We start from the raw sequence: 14,606 nt of genomic DNA on the forward strand, positions 1-14,606 counted from the left end.
TTTTTATTTTACTATTTAGTCAGACTATTCAAGCAAGGCCTCGGCCTTTCACTTCGTTCCATTTCATCTTCGCGCCTTGGGTGTCTCCGCAGAACCGCCTCTGTCCATGATCTTGGAGCGGAATGATCGAGCCAGGTCTCTGTATGGTGTCTCGGAGTCCATGGGGGAACGTGGGAGATGCAGGAGGGAACGGACTCGTGGAGCGCGCAGAGCCAGGTTCTGAGCCAGACCCACAGCGCTGGAACTCACCCAGTACAGGCTCACAGCCTGAGTGGGACACAGGAGGCACAGGTGAAAGATCACACACTCTCCACTCTTACACACACGGGATATGTTCTCAGTGGGTTACCGGTGTCTGGCTACAGTTTAGGGTTATATGAAGGCGAGCGCACATTTGGCATGCACTTAGCAGGAAACAAAGGTATTCCAGTAAAATTCGTCAATTCCAACTCGGAGGACTAACATTTTACTGGGATGTTTTTTATGCTGTCATTTGTGACTTGGCTGAGATCATCAACTAAAACAAAACTTATATCCTGCTCAAATGAGTATTGAGGCATTGGTGCTCATCTCCTGTTTACAGCCCTGAGTCAGTGGTGGAAATTCAACATTCCTATGGCAGGGTTGAGTGTCTATCGAACAACCACTGTTGACTCCCCCACATAGTGGTATTCTTTTTATTGACCCCACAGAGATGACGGGTTGAGTGAAGCCCCAACCAGGATTTTAACTCGCGACCCTCTGCTTGTGAGCTGCTCGGTCTACGGCTGAGCTACCTGGCTCGGCACGAGTGCAGCACTTCGCAACCGGTGGGCCGCACAGCACCAGCGTACTGCAATAGAACTCGCAGGTGTGCCGCAGTATTTTCAGAATTACTGTACAGGAAAGAACCTCAAGCCCCCACCTCCTGCCCTCCCCTCTCCAATGGTCACGCAAGCGCAGTACGGCAGCAGCAGCCGACAGCTGTCATCCTCCACCCCCGGTCCTCTCAACCCCCTCGATCTCGCATGCGCAGGGGGGTAAACGGCCGCCACCAGCGGCGTGTATAGTGAACTACGATACAATGTTCCCAGCCGGACCTACCGTCAGGACGTTTTGCTTCGGTGTGCCGCGTAGATCTAGCGGGCTTGAAAGTGAGTGCCGTGGAATGAAAAAGGTTGCGGAGCACTGCTCTGACTGGCTCGTGAGCTGTGAGCTTGAGCATACGCACCGACGGGACCGCTGCGGCGACTGGCACCATCACTATTGACAGCAGTCGGATGAAGTTTGTAGCAAACCGCTGCATGCGCGACATGTCCTTCCTCTGCAGCGCAAACATCTGCAACACAGACATGGACAGCTAACTATAAAATTTTACCAGGTAAGGAGATACTTAATATTGATGCACAAATGGGAAATTAAACTCAACGAGGTATATTTTACCATGCAAGGCCCACTGAGCCATAGTGCTCTTTTCCAGAAGCGACCTGGCCGCAAATGATAGCTCAACAAAGTGGCTTATCACCACTGGTGGAGCCAGTGGGGAGGGGTGGGGTGGCACGTGCCCCCCCAATGATCCGATCGAAATCCCTAATTTCGATCGGATCATTGGCATTTATTAGTAATAAATCGGCATTTTGCGACCCCCACTGCCACCGTGTAGCATATTATTACGTGCCAGGGACTCTATGAGATGATAGGGCAATAGTCTGAGTCCATAATTGGCAATAAGTAACTGCAAAGCAGTTATAAGTGACTCAGAATTGTGCGCAGTTGCGTATACAGTACACGACTTCCCTGAAGGCATTCACCTTCAGCGAGCGCGATGCCGATCACACACGGTTCAAATTCGACCCTCGATCAATGGCTGCGCCATCGCTGCACACGCGTCGAATAAAAAGCAAGGGACAAGTCCTTACTTACTAACAACTCCTATCATTTTGCATTGCTGAAAGGGTTGCCCCCCCTACCTGAAAATCCTGGCTCCGCCATTGCCTTATCACATGCAAATTTATATCAGCCAAATACTCTAAATGCATGTTATAAATGTGGAGGGAAAAACCGGAGGACCTGGAGAAAAATCCACGAGACCACCATGGGGTGAAAGAGACATGCAAACTTCAAATATATAGGAGTCAGGGTCGGGATCAAACCCACGATCTCCCGCATACCAAGAGGGAGTTAACATCTCGCCACCATGGTGCCCCTTGCTGCCATCCATCAGCATAACACGCAAAACCCGCCCCACAATACGATTGTGCGTAAACATAAAAATGGCTTTTAATCGAGCTTACAGGGCCGCAAAGCACAGGCAGAGACAAACCAACAAGAGAACAGGCAGGAAGTGCAGGCAGACACCGCAGGGACCTCCTCCGTGGAAACGGAGTGGAACATAAGAAGCAGGTGGTATTTTCAATAATGAACCGCGTTTTTACTGCCGCACTGGGAGATGGAATCGAATCGGTGATCTCTGGATTGTAAGACCAGCGTGCTACCCGTTAGATTACAGCAGCTCCCTTAATATCTCTGTTCACAAGGTCACACGTTACGTTTATTGGTTACGAGCAGGAAGTGCCCGGGGGAAAAATATATTTCAAAACTTGTCTTCTATTAAAAACATAACATATACATACACAAACACTAAGCTATTGTGAAAGCCCGGCGTTCCGTCTGTCTGTCCATTTGTCCGTCAACAAAATTCTAAGAGGCTTGCAGAAGTCCGGGGGCTTAGTGTGTGTGTATCTGTCTACTTTGTTGAAACGTAAACCCAACAGTTTGTTAGTTAAAAGCGTTGCAAAGATAGGCGTGCGCAGACAGACAGACAGAGAAACAGACAGACAGAGAAACAGACAGACAGACAAAAAATTACGTTTATAGCTAAGAAGACATATGGATAGTCCTCCATTTACGAACGAGTTCCGTTCCCAAAACCCGTTCGTAAGTCAGGTGTTAGTAAGTATATGTCTGTCTGTATGTATGTACGACACATCATATATATTTTTCACTATTCGGTCACGGGCGACAAGAAATAGCCGATTTTAAAACCCTAGTTGGAACCCCCCCCTGTCTTTCCCTCCCTAGTTAAGTCTTCATCTTCCCCCAAATGCGAGGTCCCCACTTGGCTGGGGCAGTGGGTGCCCCTATTCCCCTCCTTCTCATGCCCTTTCGTGTGGTTCCGTCACACCGGAGTGGATTACCGTGGATTTTCTGTACCCCGTCACTGGAATATTTCGGGGTGTTGTATCGGGCTGGCGTTTTGTTGTAATAAAAATGTGTTTCAAGAAACTCGAGTTGGAAATAACGTCACCTTGGTTCAACAACTTCATCACAAACCTCGACAATGAGCAGGTTTATGAGGCCGAGAGAAACGGGCAGAATCCACGTGGCGTCCGGTACCGTGAGATTGGAAAACCACAACATTCCTCCTTCCAGGAGGCCTCCATACACGCTTGACTCTGCAATCAACACCACACTTTATCAGTTGCGCATTATCCCCCACTCTCAATACCATCCACTCCTTTGCAGATAACACACTTTACACATCACTCATTTAAATCACAGGCTGAAAAATATTTAGTTGCCCAATGTGCAGATACTTTCCAATCAATCACCACTGACTTCAAAATTAGTTTGATTGGGATGACAAAACCAAGGCATGTTCAACTCAGAAACTCAATCAACGATTATATCACGTAAGGTTGACAATTCCACAGTTCCGTAACAATGATGTTCTTATACATACTAAAACCATTTGTCTGCTTGGCACAGCGACCTCAGCTGAGCTGTCATGGAACGGTTATGTTGGTAATCTGGCTAAGGAGGCATCTAAGAAACTTAGTCGTCTTCTCCGTGCCAAAGCCTTTTCAACTGTAAATAATCATTACTGCTGCTACTCACAACACAGAGTCAGTTGGAGCTAGAATCCTGCTGCTGTGATATCTGTGGTGGAGTGCCCAGTTCCTACATCACTGCACCTGAGTTCAGAGTAGAGTCGTCAGGGTGATTCATGATCCAGCACTCAAGGACTCACTCCAGTCACTCGCTCAGTGATGGCCAGATACCTCCTTATCACTACTACCATGGATACTTTCACCGTGAAATTCACACATTGATTCCTACCAATGTTGAGCACTCTGTCGACCAGACGGTTTTGTCTCAACCACACTGTTCAACCACCACACTGCAGCTCACAATAACATACTCACTAATCCACTCCAACACCTACCTCACTGCACCTGACAGATTTACGAGTAAAGAAGTTAGGGTGAGTAATGATCTAGAATTCACTTATTCAATCCAGTCAGTTGTTCACCAGTGGTAATTCACCCCCGTTAGTGGGTAGGTTGGTGGCTGGGTTGGTGGTGTGGGTGTGTGTATAGATGGGTGAGTGGGTTGGTTTGTGGGTGGGTTGGTGGGTGGGTAGGTTGGTGGGTAGGTTGGTGGGTGGGTGGGTTGGTGGGTGGGTTGGTGGGTGGGTGGGTGGGTTGGTGGTGTGGGTGGGTTTTTGGTGTGGGTGAGTGGATTGGTCGGTGGGTCTTGAACCCTCTGGCCTCTGTCTCACCATCCTGTGCGAGCCGGGAGATGTTCTGCAGGGAGACGGTTAGGATGATCCACAGGGGGATCTGGACCCACATGATCAGCGAGGTCTTCACAGGGTGGCAGTTGTCGCGCACATACAGCTCACTCACCAGGCGTTTCAGCTCCTTGCGGAACTCAAACCTGCGCAGGGGATAAGCTGAAAGGTAAGCTCACCTGAGCGGACTTTATCTGGCTAGGTGAGAGCCCAAACAGACAGGAAGTTTCTTCTACCAGACTGATTGCTGCATCTCATCTGTACAGTGTTCCACCACTATACTACAGGTCACAATTAAACACTCACAATAATACAATAATAATAATAAACACTATTTGTAATGCATGCGTATTTCACGTATCAAATGAATTGTTCTACAGAGAATTCAGAGGTGCGGAGCCAGAGCTCAAAGTCCTCCGGAAGCGAACCTGAACGTTTGAGAGCCTGAACAGGTGAGTGCCTGAACAGGTGAATGCCTGGACGGGTGAGAGCCTGCATATACATGAACTGATGGGGAGTCAGTGCAATGGTTTTCACAAAGTCATGGAAGTCATATGGCCATGCCTAATGCCCAGAATGTGAGACAAGTTGTTTTGAAGTCGCTGTAGTTTATTGAGGTGTTTTCCTGATGTTCGGGTAAGGATGGTGAATAAATGAGTGCGTGTGTTGTGATCTGGAGTGTAATGGTTGAACACAATGTGGTGGATAAGACAAAACAGTGTCTGGTAGGTAGACTGAGTACTCTATATGGGTGGAGGAATCAAGGAGTGAAGTTCACAGGAATAGTAACGATGGTAGTAGTGATAGAAGACGACTGCTGCCTGACGATGCTACTGCTGATGATGCTGAGGCGATTATGATGATGCTGCTGATGGTGGAGATGCTGCTGCTGCTGTTGCTGCTGCCACTCATTACGATGTGGGTGAGTGAGCGGTGAGTGTCAGTCTCACCGCGCTGTGCTCTCTGGCCAGCCGCGCTGCCGCGCCGTCACGGACACGTCGCGCCGCAGCAGCCGTGCCAGCTCCGAGATTTCCTGTTGCAGTGCGGAGAGCTGCAGCCAAGGCAGGCGGCACGGTGAGACTCAGAATCACACAACAACAACCCGTGTTTTTCATTCAGTAGTGGTGACATCACCATGGAGCTCGTGCCAGACTATGTGCACTTTGAGGCCACGTAAAGTGTCGGAGGCTCGCTGCTGGCAGAATATCACGGGACAGACCCAGGTGTTATGGGTTGATCGACCGAGATAACTGGCAGATGCACCACCTGTATACCCTACTTCGACAGGGCCTACATCTCTGGTCTCATGACTTGGTCAAATCCTTTGATACCATCTATAGGCCAGGGCTTTGGGTTGGTCTTTGCTTTTGGGGTTCCTGACCCTCTGCTCACAATGATTAAGGACCTTCATGATGGCAGGCAGGCCCAGGCAAAGCTAATTGACTGGGAGTCAAGTGCCATTTCCTGCTCACCTTGGAGTGTGACAGGGATGTCCTCTGGCCCATAAACTAGTCACACACTCACATATTTAGACAAAGATCCGCCGTATTGCCTTAACAGACTGTAGGAGCAAGTGCTATTAGCGAGCGCCTATGAAGACCGGCACAGCACACAGGGGGGTGGATTGCCAACACCACGCCCGGCCGCCTTTGTATCCCCAGTGGTGATGTTTATACACACCAGGTACTTATTTGAGGCTGAATCGACCTAGGGGAGGCTCAAAACCGGTTCTGATAATCGTCACTAGTCTTGGCCGTGAGAGGGAATGGAAATCTAATCGCCAGGTTCGTAGTGCACTACATTACCGCTCCCCACTCACAATACACAGTCAGTCACTCACAGAGTCACCCACTCACACCTTGGCCATCACGTGCATCTGGTAGACTGTGAGGGGGAGGGTGACGCACGAGCGGAGGGCGACCGTGCTGCAAGCGATCGTAGCCCACCAGGGCAGGCCTAAGGAGGCCTGCGTCGCCGCCAGTAGGTGCCCAGCAAGTAGCACAGGCGCCGTGTCTGCCAGGGAGCTATACAAGCCAACACCAGGACCAAGACTGGGACTGGCATGGCTGGGCGCAGACACGGAGAACGCACGGCCAGAGCAGTGCCGATGATCAGGGAAGAGGGTGAGGAGACGTGGCGCAGGGCTGGGAGAGATGGGAACAGCAGAGGAGCAACACTTCTGATTAGCACCGGTGGCTATGTACGGTGCAAAAGAAGTTCAACAACATACATACATAAGTGTGATGAAGTTGCTCACAGAGCCAGACTGAGGTACCACATAGGGCTGGCAATTCTAATTCCTACCATTATATGTGTCAATGATATTCTTATACATCATAAAACCATGAATCTGCTTGGCACCACAGTCTCATCTAAGCTGTTATGGAACAGCCGTGTTGCTGATCTGGCTAAGGAGTCATCTAAGAAGCTTGGTATTCTTCTCTGTGCCAAAGCCTCATCAACTCTAGACGATCATTCCTAAGCTGGAATCCTGCCGCTATCATGTCTGGGGTGGAGTGCCCAGTTACTAACTGACTGCACCTGAGTACAGAGTCGAGTCGTCAGGGTAATGATCCCACACTCGCCTCCTTATCACTCTTCTCTCACTACTACCATGGTTACATTCCCTGTGAAACTCTCCCATTGATTCCTACCAATGCTGAGCACTCGGTCAACCAAACTGACTGCTTTGTCTCATCCACACTGTGTTCAACCACCACACCGCAAACAAAGACCCCCGTGTAGCCTTAGCAGACTGTTGGAGCAAATGATGTTAGCGAGCACCGATGAAGGCTGGCATGGCACGCGAGGGGGTGAGTGGCCAGCACCACGCCCAGCCGCCTCCGTCTCCCTTGTGGCGATGTTTACACACCGCACCAGGTACCCATTTGAGGCTGAGTCGACCTAGGTTCAGATAATCGTCACTTGCGTTGGCCGTGAGCGGGAATCGAACCCAGGACGCCGGGTTCGTCGCGCGCAGCGCGCTAAACGCTTCACTAACACTCCCCATACCGCGGCTCACAATAACACTCACTAATCCACTCCCACACTCTCTCACCCAACCACTCAATAACCCACTCAACAATAACAACTACCATTCGCCACTAAGTGGCGGTTATGCCACCATGGTTCTTTTGCCAGGCTAGGTGCACCTTGAGGCCACTAACTTGTTGCGTTTTAGCTGCCTGGTGCTCCGCTCATTGTCATAAGCACTGCTTCTCTGCCCTCCGTTGTTGTTGGAGGGCGAATGCCTCCAGCTGCCCAGTAGCAGCGTCCTTCACGAGCCTCCTCCACAGAGAACGATCTTGACACCGCTGGTACCAGTCATCGGCAAGACCAATCATCTCAATATCCTTCTGTACCGCATCAATCAATCTTTTCTCCAGCCCGTGTCGTGCCCATTTAGCCCCCCCTATCCAGTCAAACAGAAGCTGCTTGGGCATTCGATGGCTGGGCATGCGGGCTACAGGACTCATTCAGCGCAGACTCGCCGGCCAGAGGAGCGTACTGGTGGGACTGTGTCCAGATCTTTCAAGGTTATATGAGCTCCTCACACAATCCAGTCTGGTTAAACCCAGGAAAGATTGTAGGCAGGCCAGCCTGAATGTGTGAGCGTTCGAATAACCGACTCACTCACCCACCCACTCACTTACCTGCCCACTCACTCGCCCACTCACCACACTACATGTCAAAACACTTATCTTTCTTTCCTCCCACTGCCTCACTTTGGAATTCCCTCCCATCGTCTCTTTTTCCAAGCTCTTAAAATAGCCTCGCTCAATTCAAGAAATGCCTTATCTATGAAACTATGTTTGCGCTGTTTGTTGCTCGCCACTTGACATTTGGGGCCTTTGGATCTGTGCTCAGAAACTGTTCTTTAGTCACTCACTCAGTCAGAGTCACACAGTCACGAACATACTCAGGCCCTGGCAGTCTCAGTCACTGCTACACCCAGTCACACAATCACTACCTCGCACACTCGGGTTACTTTCAAAGTCCCAAACACACACAGCCAAAAGCACTCAGTCACTCACACTCATTCACACAGTCACTCACGCAGTCTCTCACACAGTCTCTCACACATGCAGTCTCTCACCCTATCACGAACACACACGGCCACTCACTTACTCACACAGTCACACTGAAAGTCACCCACACAGACAGTCCCTCACATCGTGGCACACAGTCACAATCACTACACACGCGACAGCCTCCCACACGGCGCACTTGTTGAACTGGCTCGCTCTGCGTGCCACCAGCCGGACTGTCCCCCAGACACAGTGGTGATGTCCTCCCATGGCGCCACTGGTTCGCGGTTAGACTCCTGTCACTGGCGCCTGCATGCCTGAGCAATGGCCAGATCACACACACACACACAGCGCACTTTCACACAGAGCACCGCAGGCGAGTGACTAAACACATGCACGAACAAGCAGACGGGTCGCCTCCTTCCCCTATCTCCACAGACAAACATATACTATTGTTTACACGTCCCATCAGCCACACGGCAGCATTGGGATGGCATCATTTCGGCAGCATTGGTTCAACACAATCAACACTGTTGACCGGTTTTGAGATTCAGTGGCTCATCAGCAGGCAGGCTTCCTTGTGAATCATCACCATTATCATCACCACCACCATCATCACCACCACCACCACCATCTCTCAGTCACCACCATCATCATCTCTCAGTCACCACCATCATCATCTCTCAGTCACCACCATCATCATCTCTCAGTCATCTCCACCAGTCAGCATCTCGATAGTCACCTGTCACGTGCAGACTTTGCGTGTGTGTGCTGTGTGTAGTCTGTGTGTGTGTGCTGTGTGTAGTCTGTGTGTGTGTGCTGTGTGTGTGCTGTGTGTAGTCTGTGTGTGTGTGCTGTGTGTAGTCTGTGTGTGTGCTGTGTGTAGTCTGTGTGTGTGTGCTGTGTGTGTGCTGTGTGTAGTCTGTGTGTGTGTGCTGTGTGTAGTCTGTGTGTGTGTGCTGTGTGTGTGCTGTGTGTAGTCTGTGTGTGTGTGCTGTGTGTAGTCTGTGTGTGTGTGCTGTGTGTAGTCTGTGTGTGTGTGCTGTGTGTAGTCTGTGTGTGTGTGCTGTGTGTAGTCTGTGTGTGTGTGCTGTGTGTAGTCTGTGTGTGCTGTGTGTGTGCTGTGTGTAGTCTGTGTGTGTGTGCTGTGTGTAGTCTGTGTGTGTGTGCTGTGTGTAGTCTGTGTGTGTGTGCTGTGTGTGTGCTGTGTGTAGTCTGTGTGTGTGTGCTGTGTGTAGTCTGTGTGTGTGTGCTGTGTGTAGTCTGTGTGTGTGTGCTGTGTGTAGTCTGTGTGTGTGTGCTGTGTGTGTGCTGTGTGTAGTCTGTGTGTGTGTGCTGTGTGTAGTCTGTGTGTGTGTGCTGTGTGTGTGCTGTGTGTAGTCTGTGTGTGTGTGCTGTGTGTAGTCTGTGTGTGTGTGCTGTGTGTAGTCTGTGTGTGTGTGCTGTGTGTAGTCTGTGTGTGTGCTGTGTGTAGTCTGTGTGTGTGTGCTGTGTGTGTGCTGTGTGTAGTCTGTGTGTGTGTGCTGTGTGTAGTCTGTGTGTGTGTGCTGTGTGTAGTCTGTGTGTGTGTGCTGTGTGTAGTCTGTGTGTGTGTGCTGTGTGTAGTCTGTGTGTGTGTGCTGTGTGTGTGCTGTGTGTGTGTGCTGTGTGTAGTCTGTGTGTGTGTGCTGTGTGTAGTCTGTGTGTGTGTGCTGTGTGTAGTCTGTGTGTGTGTTCTGTGTGTAGTCTGTGTGTGTGTGCTGTGTGTAGTCTGTGTGTGTGTGCTGTGTGTGTGCTGTGTGTAGTCTGTGTGTGTGTGCTGTGTGTAGTCTGTGTGTGTGTGCTGTGTGTAGTCTGTGTGTGTGTGCTGTGTGTGTGCTGTGTGTAGTCTGTGTGTGTGTGCTGTGTGTAGTCTGTGTGTGTGTGCTGTGTGTAGTCTGTGTGTGTGTGCTGTGTGTAGTCTGTGTGTGTGTGCTGTGTGTAGTCTGTGTGTGTGTGCTGTGTGTAGTCTGTGTGTGTGTGCTGTGTGTGTGCTGTGTGTAGTCTGTGTGTGTGCTGTGTGTAGTCTGTGTGTGTGTGCTGTGTGTAGTCTGTGTGCTGTGTGTGTGCTGTGTGTAGTCTGTGTGTGTGTGCTGTGTGTAGTCTGTGTGTGTGTGCTGTGTGTGTGCTGTGTGTAGTCTGTGTGTGTGTGCTGTGTGTAGTCTGTGTGTGTGTGCTGTGTGTAGTCTGTGTGTGTGTGCTGTGTGTAGTCTGTGTGTGTGTGCTGTGTGTGTGCTGTGTGTAGTCTGTGTGTGTGTGCTGTGTGTAGTCTGTGTGTGTGTGCTGTGTGTGTGCTGTGTGTAGTCTGTGTGTGTGTGCTGTGTGTAGTCTGTGTGTGTGTGCTGTGTGTAGTCTGTGTGTGTGTGCTGTGTGTGTGCTGTGTGTAGTCTGTGTGTGTGTGCTGTGTGTAGTCTGTGTGTGTGTGCTGTGTGTAGTCTGTGTGTGTGTGCTGTGTGTGTGCTGTGTGTAGTCTGTGTGTGTGTGCTGTGTGTAGTCTGTGTGTGTGTGCTGTGTGTAGTCTGTGTGTGTGTGCTGTGTGTAGTCTGTGTGTGTGTGCTGTGTGTGTGCTGTGTGTAGTCTGTGTGTGTGTGCTGTGTGTAGTCTGTGTGTGTGTGTGTGCTGTGTGTAGTCTGTGTGTGTGTGCTGTGTGTAGTCTGTGTGTGTGTGCTGTGTGTAGTCTGTGTGTGTGTGCTGTGTGCTGTGTGTAGTCTGTGTGTGTGTGCTGTGTGTAGTCTGTGTGTGTGTGCTGTGTGTGTGCTGTGTGTAGTCTGTGTGTGTGTGCTGTGTGTAGTCTGTGTGTAGTCTGTGTGTGCTGTGTGTAGTCTGTGTGTGTGTGCTGTGTGTGTGCTGTGTGTAGTCTGTGTGTGTGCTGTGTGTAGTCTGTGTGTGTGTGCTGTGTGTGTGCTGTGTGTAGTCTGTGTGTGTGCTGTGTGTGCGCTGTGTGTAGTCTGTGTGTAGTCTGTGTGTGTGCTGTGTGTAGTCTGTGTGTAGTCTGTGTGTGTGCTGTGTGTAGTCTGTGTGTGTGTGCTGTGTGTGCGCTGTGTGTAGTCTGTGTGTGTGTGCTGTGTGTAGTCTGTGTGTGTGTGTGCTGTGTGTAGTCTGTGTGTGTGTGTGCTGTGTGTGTGCTGTGTATATGCTGTGTGTGTGTGCTGTGTATGTGATGTGTATGTGCTGTGTAATCTGTGTGTGTGTGCTGTGTGTATGTGCTGTGTGTGTGCTGTGTGTGTGCTGTGTATAGTCTGTGTATAGTCTGTGTGTATAGTCTGTGTGTGTGCTGTGTGTATACTCTGTGTGTTGTGTATAGTATAGTACAGTACCTGTAACTGTAGTACCAGGACAGTACTGTGCAGTCTGTTTGGAGTCGCTGTATATACAGTTTGCAGTTTGCGCTGTGTAACCTGCGTGTGTAATCCCTCTCTCTATTCCCTATCTGTCATCTCTCTATTCTCTGTCATCTCTCTATTATCTATCTGTCATCTCTCTATCTGTCCTCTCTATATGCTCAATCTGCCCCCCCTCTCTTCTCGCGCCCGCTTCGCCTGCCCCGCCAAGGTCGCACGTGGAAGTGACGCCGGCACCCCGCGCGGCGTGTCCAGGCTGAGCTGTCGACTTCCGATCGGCGTCGCTCCGGAGCAAGGCGCGACCAATCGAGTCGCGATATCGTCAACAAACCCGACGATTGTCGCGATATCGAGGGGGTCGCGTGCTTTGATGCGACACCGATCGAGTATCGAGTTATCGAAATGCCGCTCAACTCTACACAAGCCCGACACGATTCGCGATAATTATTTATACTGCAGGAGGAGGAATCCGAAGAGCTCTCAAGCTCTTTTTCACAGATGTCCAGTAGGGGCACGGGTCCAGAACAACACCACAACAAACAATACAACAACAACCAACACAACCAACAACAACACAACAACACGATATGATTGCAAAGTAGAGGAAATGTAAACAAATCTCTTTCAAAATATATACAAGTACAACTGAAATAGTGTTTTATTCTACCGGATAAAGCCCACCGAGTTATTAGCTTATTTTTCAGAAGCGACCTGGCCACAAATGATATCTCGACAAAGTGTCTCGTCGTGTACAATTATCAACACAATGCTCTAAGTGCGTGCGACAGCGTGACACTCAGTTCAAGTTAATGTATTAGGTGTGGCCCTGTGAGCCAGTCGGCTCTTGAATCGGGTGCAACCGCAACAAACAAAAACATGAACAAAAAACATCTTAAAGTGAATATGGCTGCATTGCCGCTCACAAGCCACGTGCACTTGTCATCCAACACGCGTGTCAACAACACGGTATGAGCGACGTTTCGGTCAATGGCCCTTCATCGCACTTTTACTTGTGTTAATTACCTCCAAGACGACCCATTATTAATATTTAATTCGGTCATTACCCACAGGCAAATCGCTGTTCCGGTAACGAATGTTGAACTTTTTTCGCACCATACGTAGCCAAGCGTGCTAATAGGAGGTGCTGTCACTCGGCTTTATTCACAGATCTTGGGCGGTCAGGCGGATCAGCCACCAATGATTGATTGTCAGTCAGTTTGACCGGCGCGCATTGGCCTGGCTAAGGGATTCTAAGAGGATGCAGGTGAGGGAGGGGGTGTATCAGCATCTTTATCCATTCTGGAGGAATCCGATGAACTATTCAGCGCTTTCTCACAGATGTCCAGCAGTAGGGACGGGCAGGAGAGCTGGAAATCCACTGAAGATCTCCCTGCTGGTTGACCAAGCTGAGTAAAGGCGATCGACAGAAACTCTCATCACGTCTGCTGGACTCTCCTGAACAGTTCATCTCGACTAAAGGTGCAGCTCTGCAATTGCTCTCTCACGCCACTGCTTGGAGAAGAACCTCTACTAAGAGGGCGCTGTCGAGGTGGTATTTTGGTCAGCTTGTCCACACTGACCAGACGTTTTAGAAGAGGTGGAGCTGACTTCATCCTTAGACTGTGGTGAGCCCGTTTACACTGCTGGTGGATGTACAGGAGGCGGTGGTGGTGGTGGTGAGTGGGACTTTAAGAATCGTGCCCCATCGTTAGAAATGCCGCGCCAGGACACCGAATGGCGAGGGTAGCGGCCCCTGGATCAGATGAGTGTCACCGGTGTCGAGCGGGAATCGAACTCGGGTCACCAGGTTCGTTACGCAGCGTAGCGCTAAGCGTTGCGCCACCGCTCCCGACGCACGCAAAGAAGCTGCCGTGTAACCTTCACAGACTGCAGGGGGGGCCACGTGGCGTGGGCGAGTCGCACCGATGAAGGGGGGCGGGGCCTGTGCAGAAGGGGGCGGGGCAGTGAAAGGGGGAGTGGGTGGCGGGGCAGTGGGGGGGGCAGTGAAGAGGGGAGTGGGGGGCGGGGTTCGTGTTGGGTGTGAGTGAAGGGCGGGGCCGTGGAGGGGTCGAGCGAGGGGCGGGGCCGTGGAGGGGTCGAGCGAGGGGCGGGGCCGTGGAGGGTGTGAGCGAGGGGCGGAGCCGTGGAGGGGTCGAGCGAGGGGCGGGGCTGTGGAGGGTGTGAGCGAGGGGCGGGGCCGTGGAGGGGTCGAGCGAGGGGCGGGGCCGTGGAGGGGTCGAGCGAGGGGCGGGGCCGTGGAGGGGGCGAGCGAGGGGCGGGGCCGTGGAGGGGTCGAGCGAGGGGCGGGGCTGTGGAGGGTGTGAGCGAGGGGCGGGGCCGTGGAGGGGGTGAGCGAGGGGCGGGGCCGTGGAGGGGGCGAGCGAGGGGCGGGGCGGTGGAGGGTGTGAGCGAGGGGCGGGGCCGTGGAGGGGGTGAGCGAGGGGCGGGGCGGTGGAGGGTGTGAGCGAGGGGCGGGGCCGTGGAGGGGGTGAGCGAGGGGCGGGGCTGTGGAGGGGTCGAGGGGCGGGGCCGTGGAGGGGGCGAGCGAGGGGCGGGGCTGTGGAGGGGTCGAGGGGCGGGGCCGTGGAGGGGGCGAGCGAGAGGCGGGGCTGTGGAGGGGATGAGCGAGGGGCGGGCCGTGGAGGGGGCGAGCGAGGGGCGGGGCTG

General features: G+C 51.8%; 1 protein-coding gene across 1 annotated transcript; it reads right to left on the reverse strand.

The window, feature by feature from the left end:
- Nucleotides 1–12,188, reverse strand: COX18 (cytochrome c oxidase assembly factor COX18). Its single transcript, XM_078882033.1, has 8 exons — nt 11,916–12,188; nt 8,780–8,897; nt 6,411–6,696; nt 5,503–5,603; nt 4,541–4,698; nt 3,313–3,434; nt 1,211–1,318; nt 1–267 (listed from the first exon to the last, which is right to left on the reverse strand). Exons 2-8 carry the CDS (start codon nt 8,848–8,850, stop codon nt 64–66), a joined length of 1,050 nt encoding a protein of 349 aa, XP_078738159.1. The 5' UTR covers nt 8,851–8,897; nt 11,916–12,188; the 3' UTR covers nt 1–63.
- Between the last annotated feature and the right edge of the window lie 2,418 nt (nt 12,189–14,606).

This window comes from Lampetra fluviatilis, chromosome 63 (genome assembly GCF_964198595.1).
Source record: "Lampetra fluviatilis chromosome 63, kcLamFluv1.1, whole genome shotgun sequence".
In the NCBI taxonomy this organism is placed as follows: Eukaryota; Metazoa; Chordata; class Hyperoartia; order Petromyzontiformes; family Petromyzontidae; genus Lampetra; species Lampetra fluviatilis.

Bases quoted from the DNA above. Each gene is read 5' to 3' on its own strand.
- COX18 (XM_078882033.1), bottom strand. From the start codon at position 8,850: ATGGGAGGACATCACCACTGTGTCTGGGGGACAGTCCGGCTGGTGGCA. The intron at 6,697-8,779 runs GTGCGCCGTGTG...CATCTCTCCCAG, and splicing joins AGAGCGAGCCAGTTCAACAA to CCCTGCGCCACGTCTCCTCA. The intron at 3,435-4,540 runs GTGAGACAGAGG...TGTTGATTGCAG, and splicing joins CTCCCGGCTCGCACAGGATG to AGTCAAGCGTGTATGGAGGC.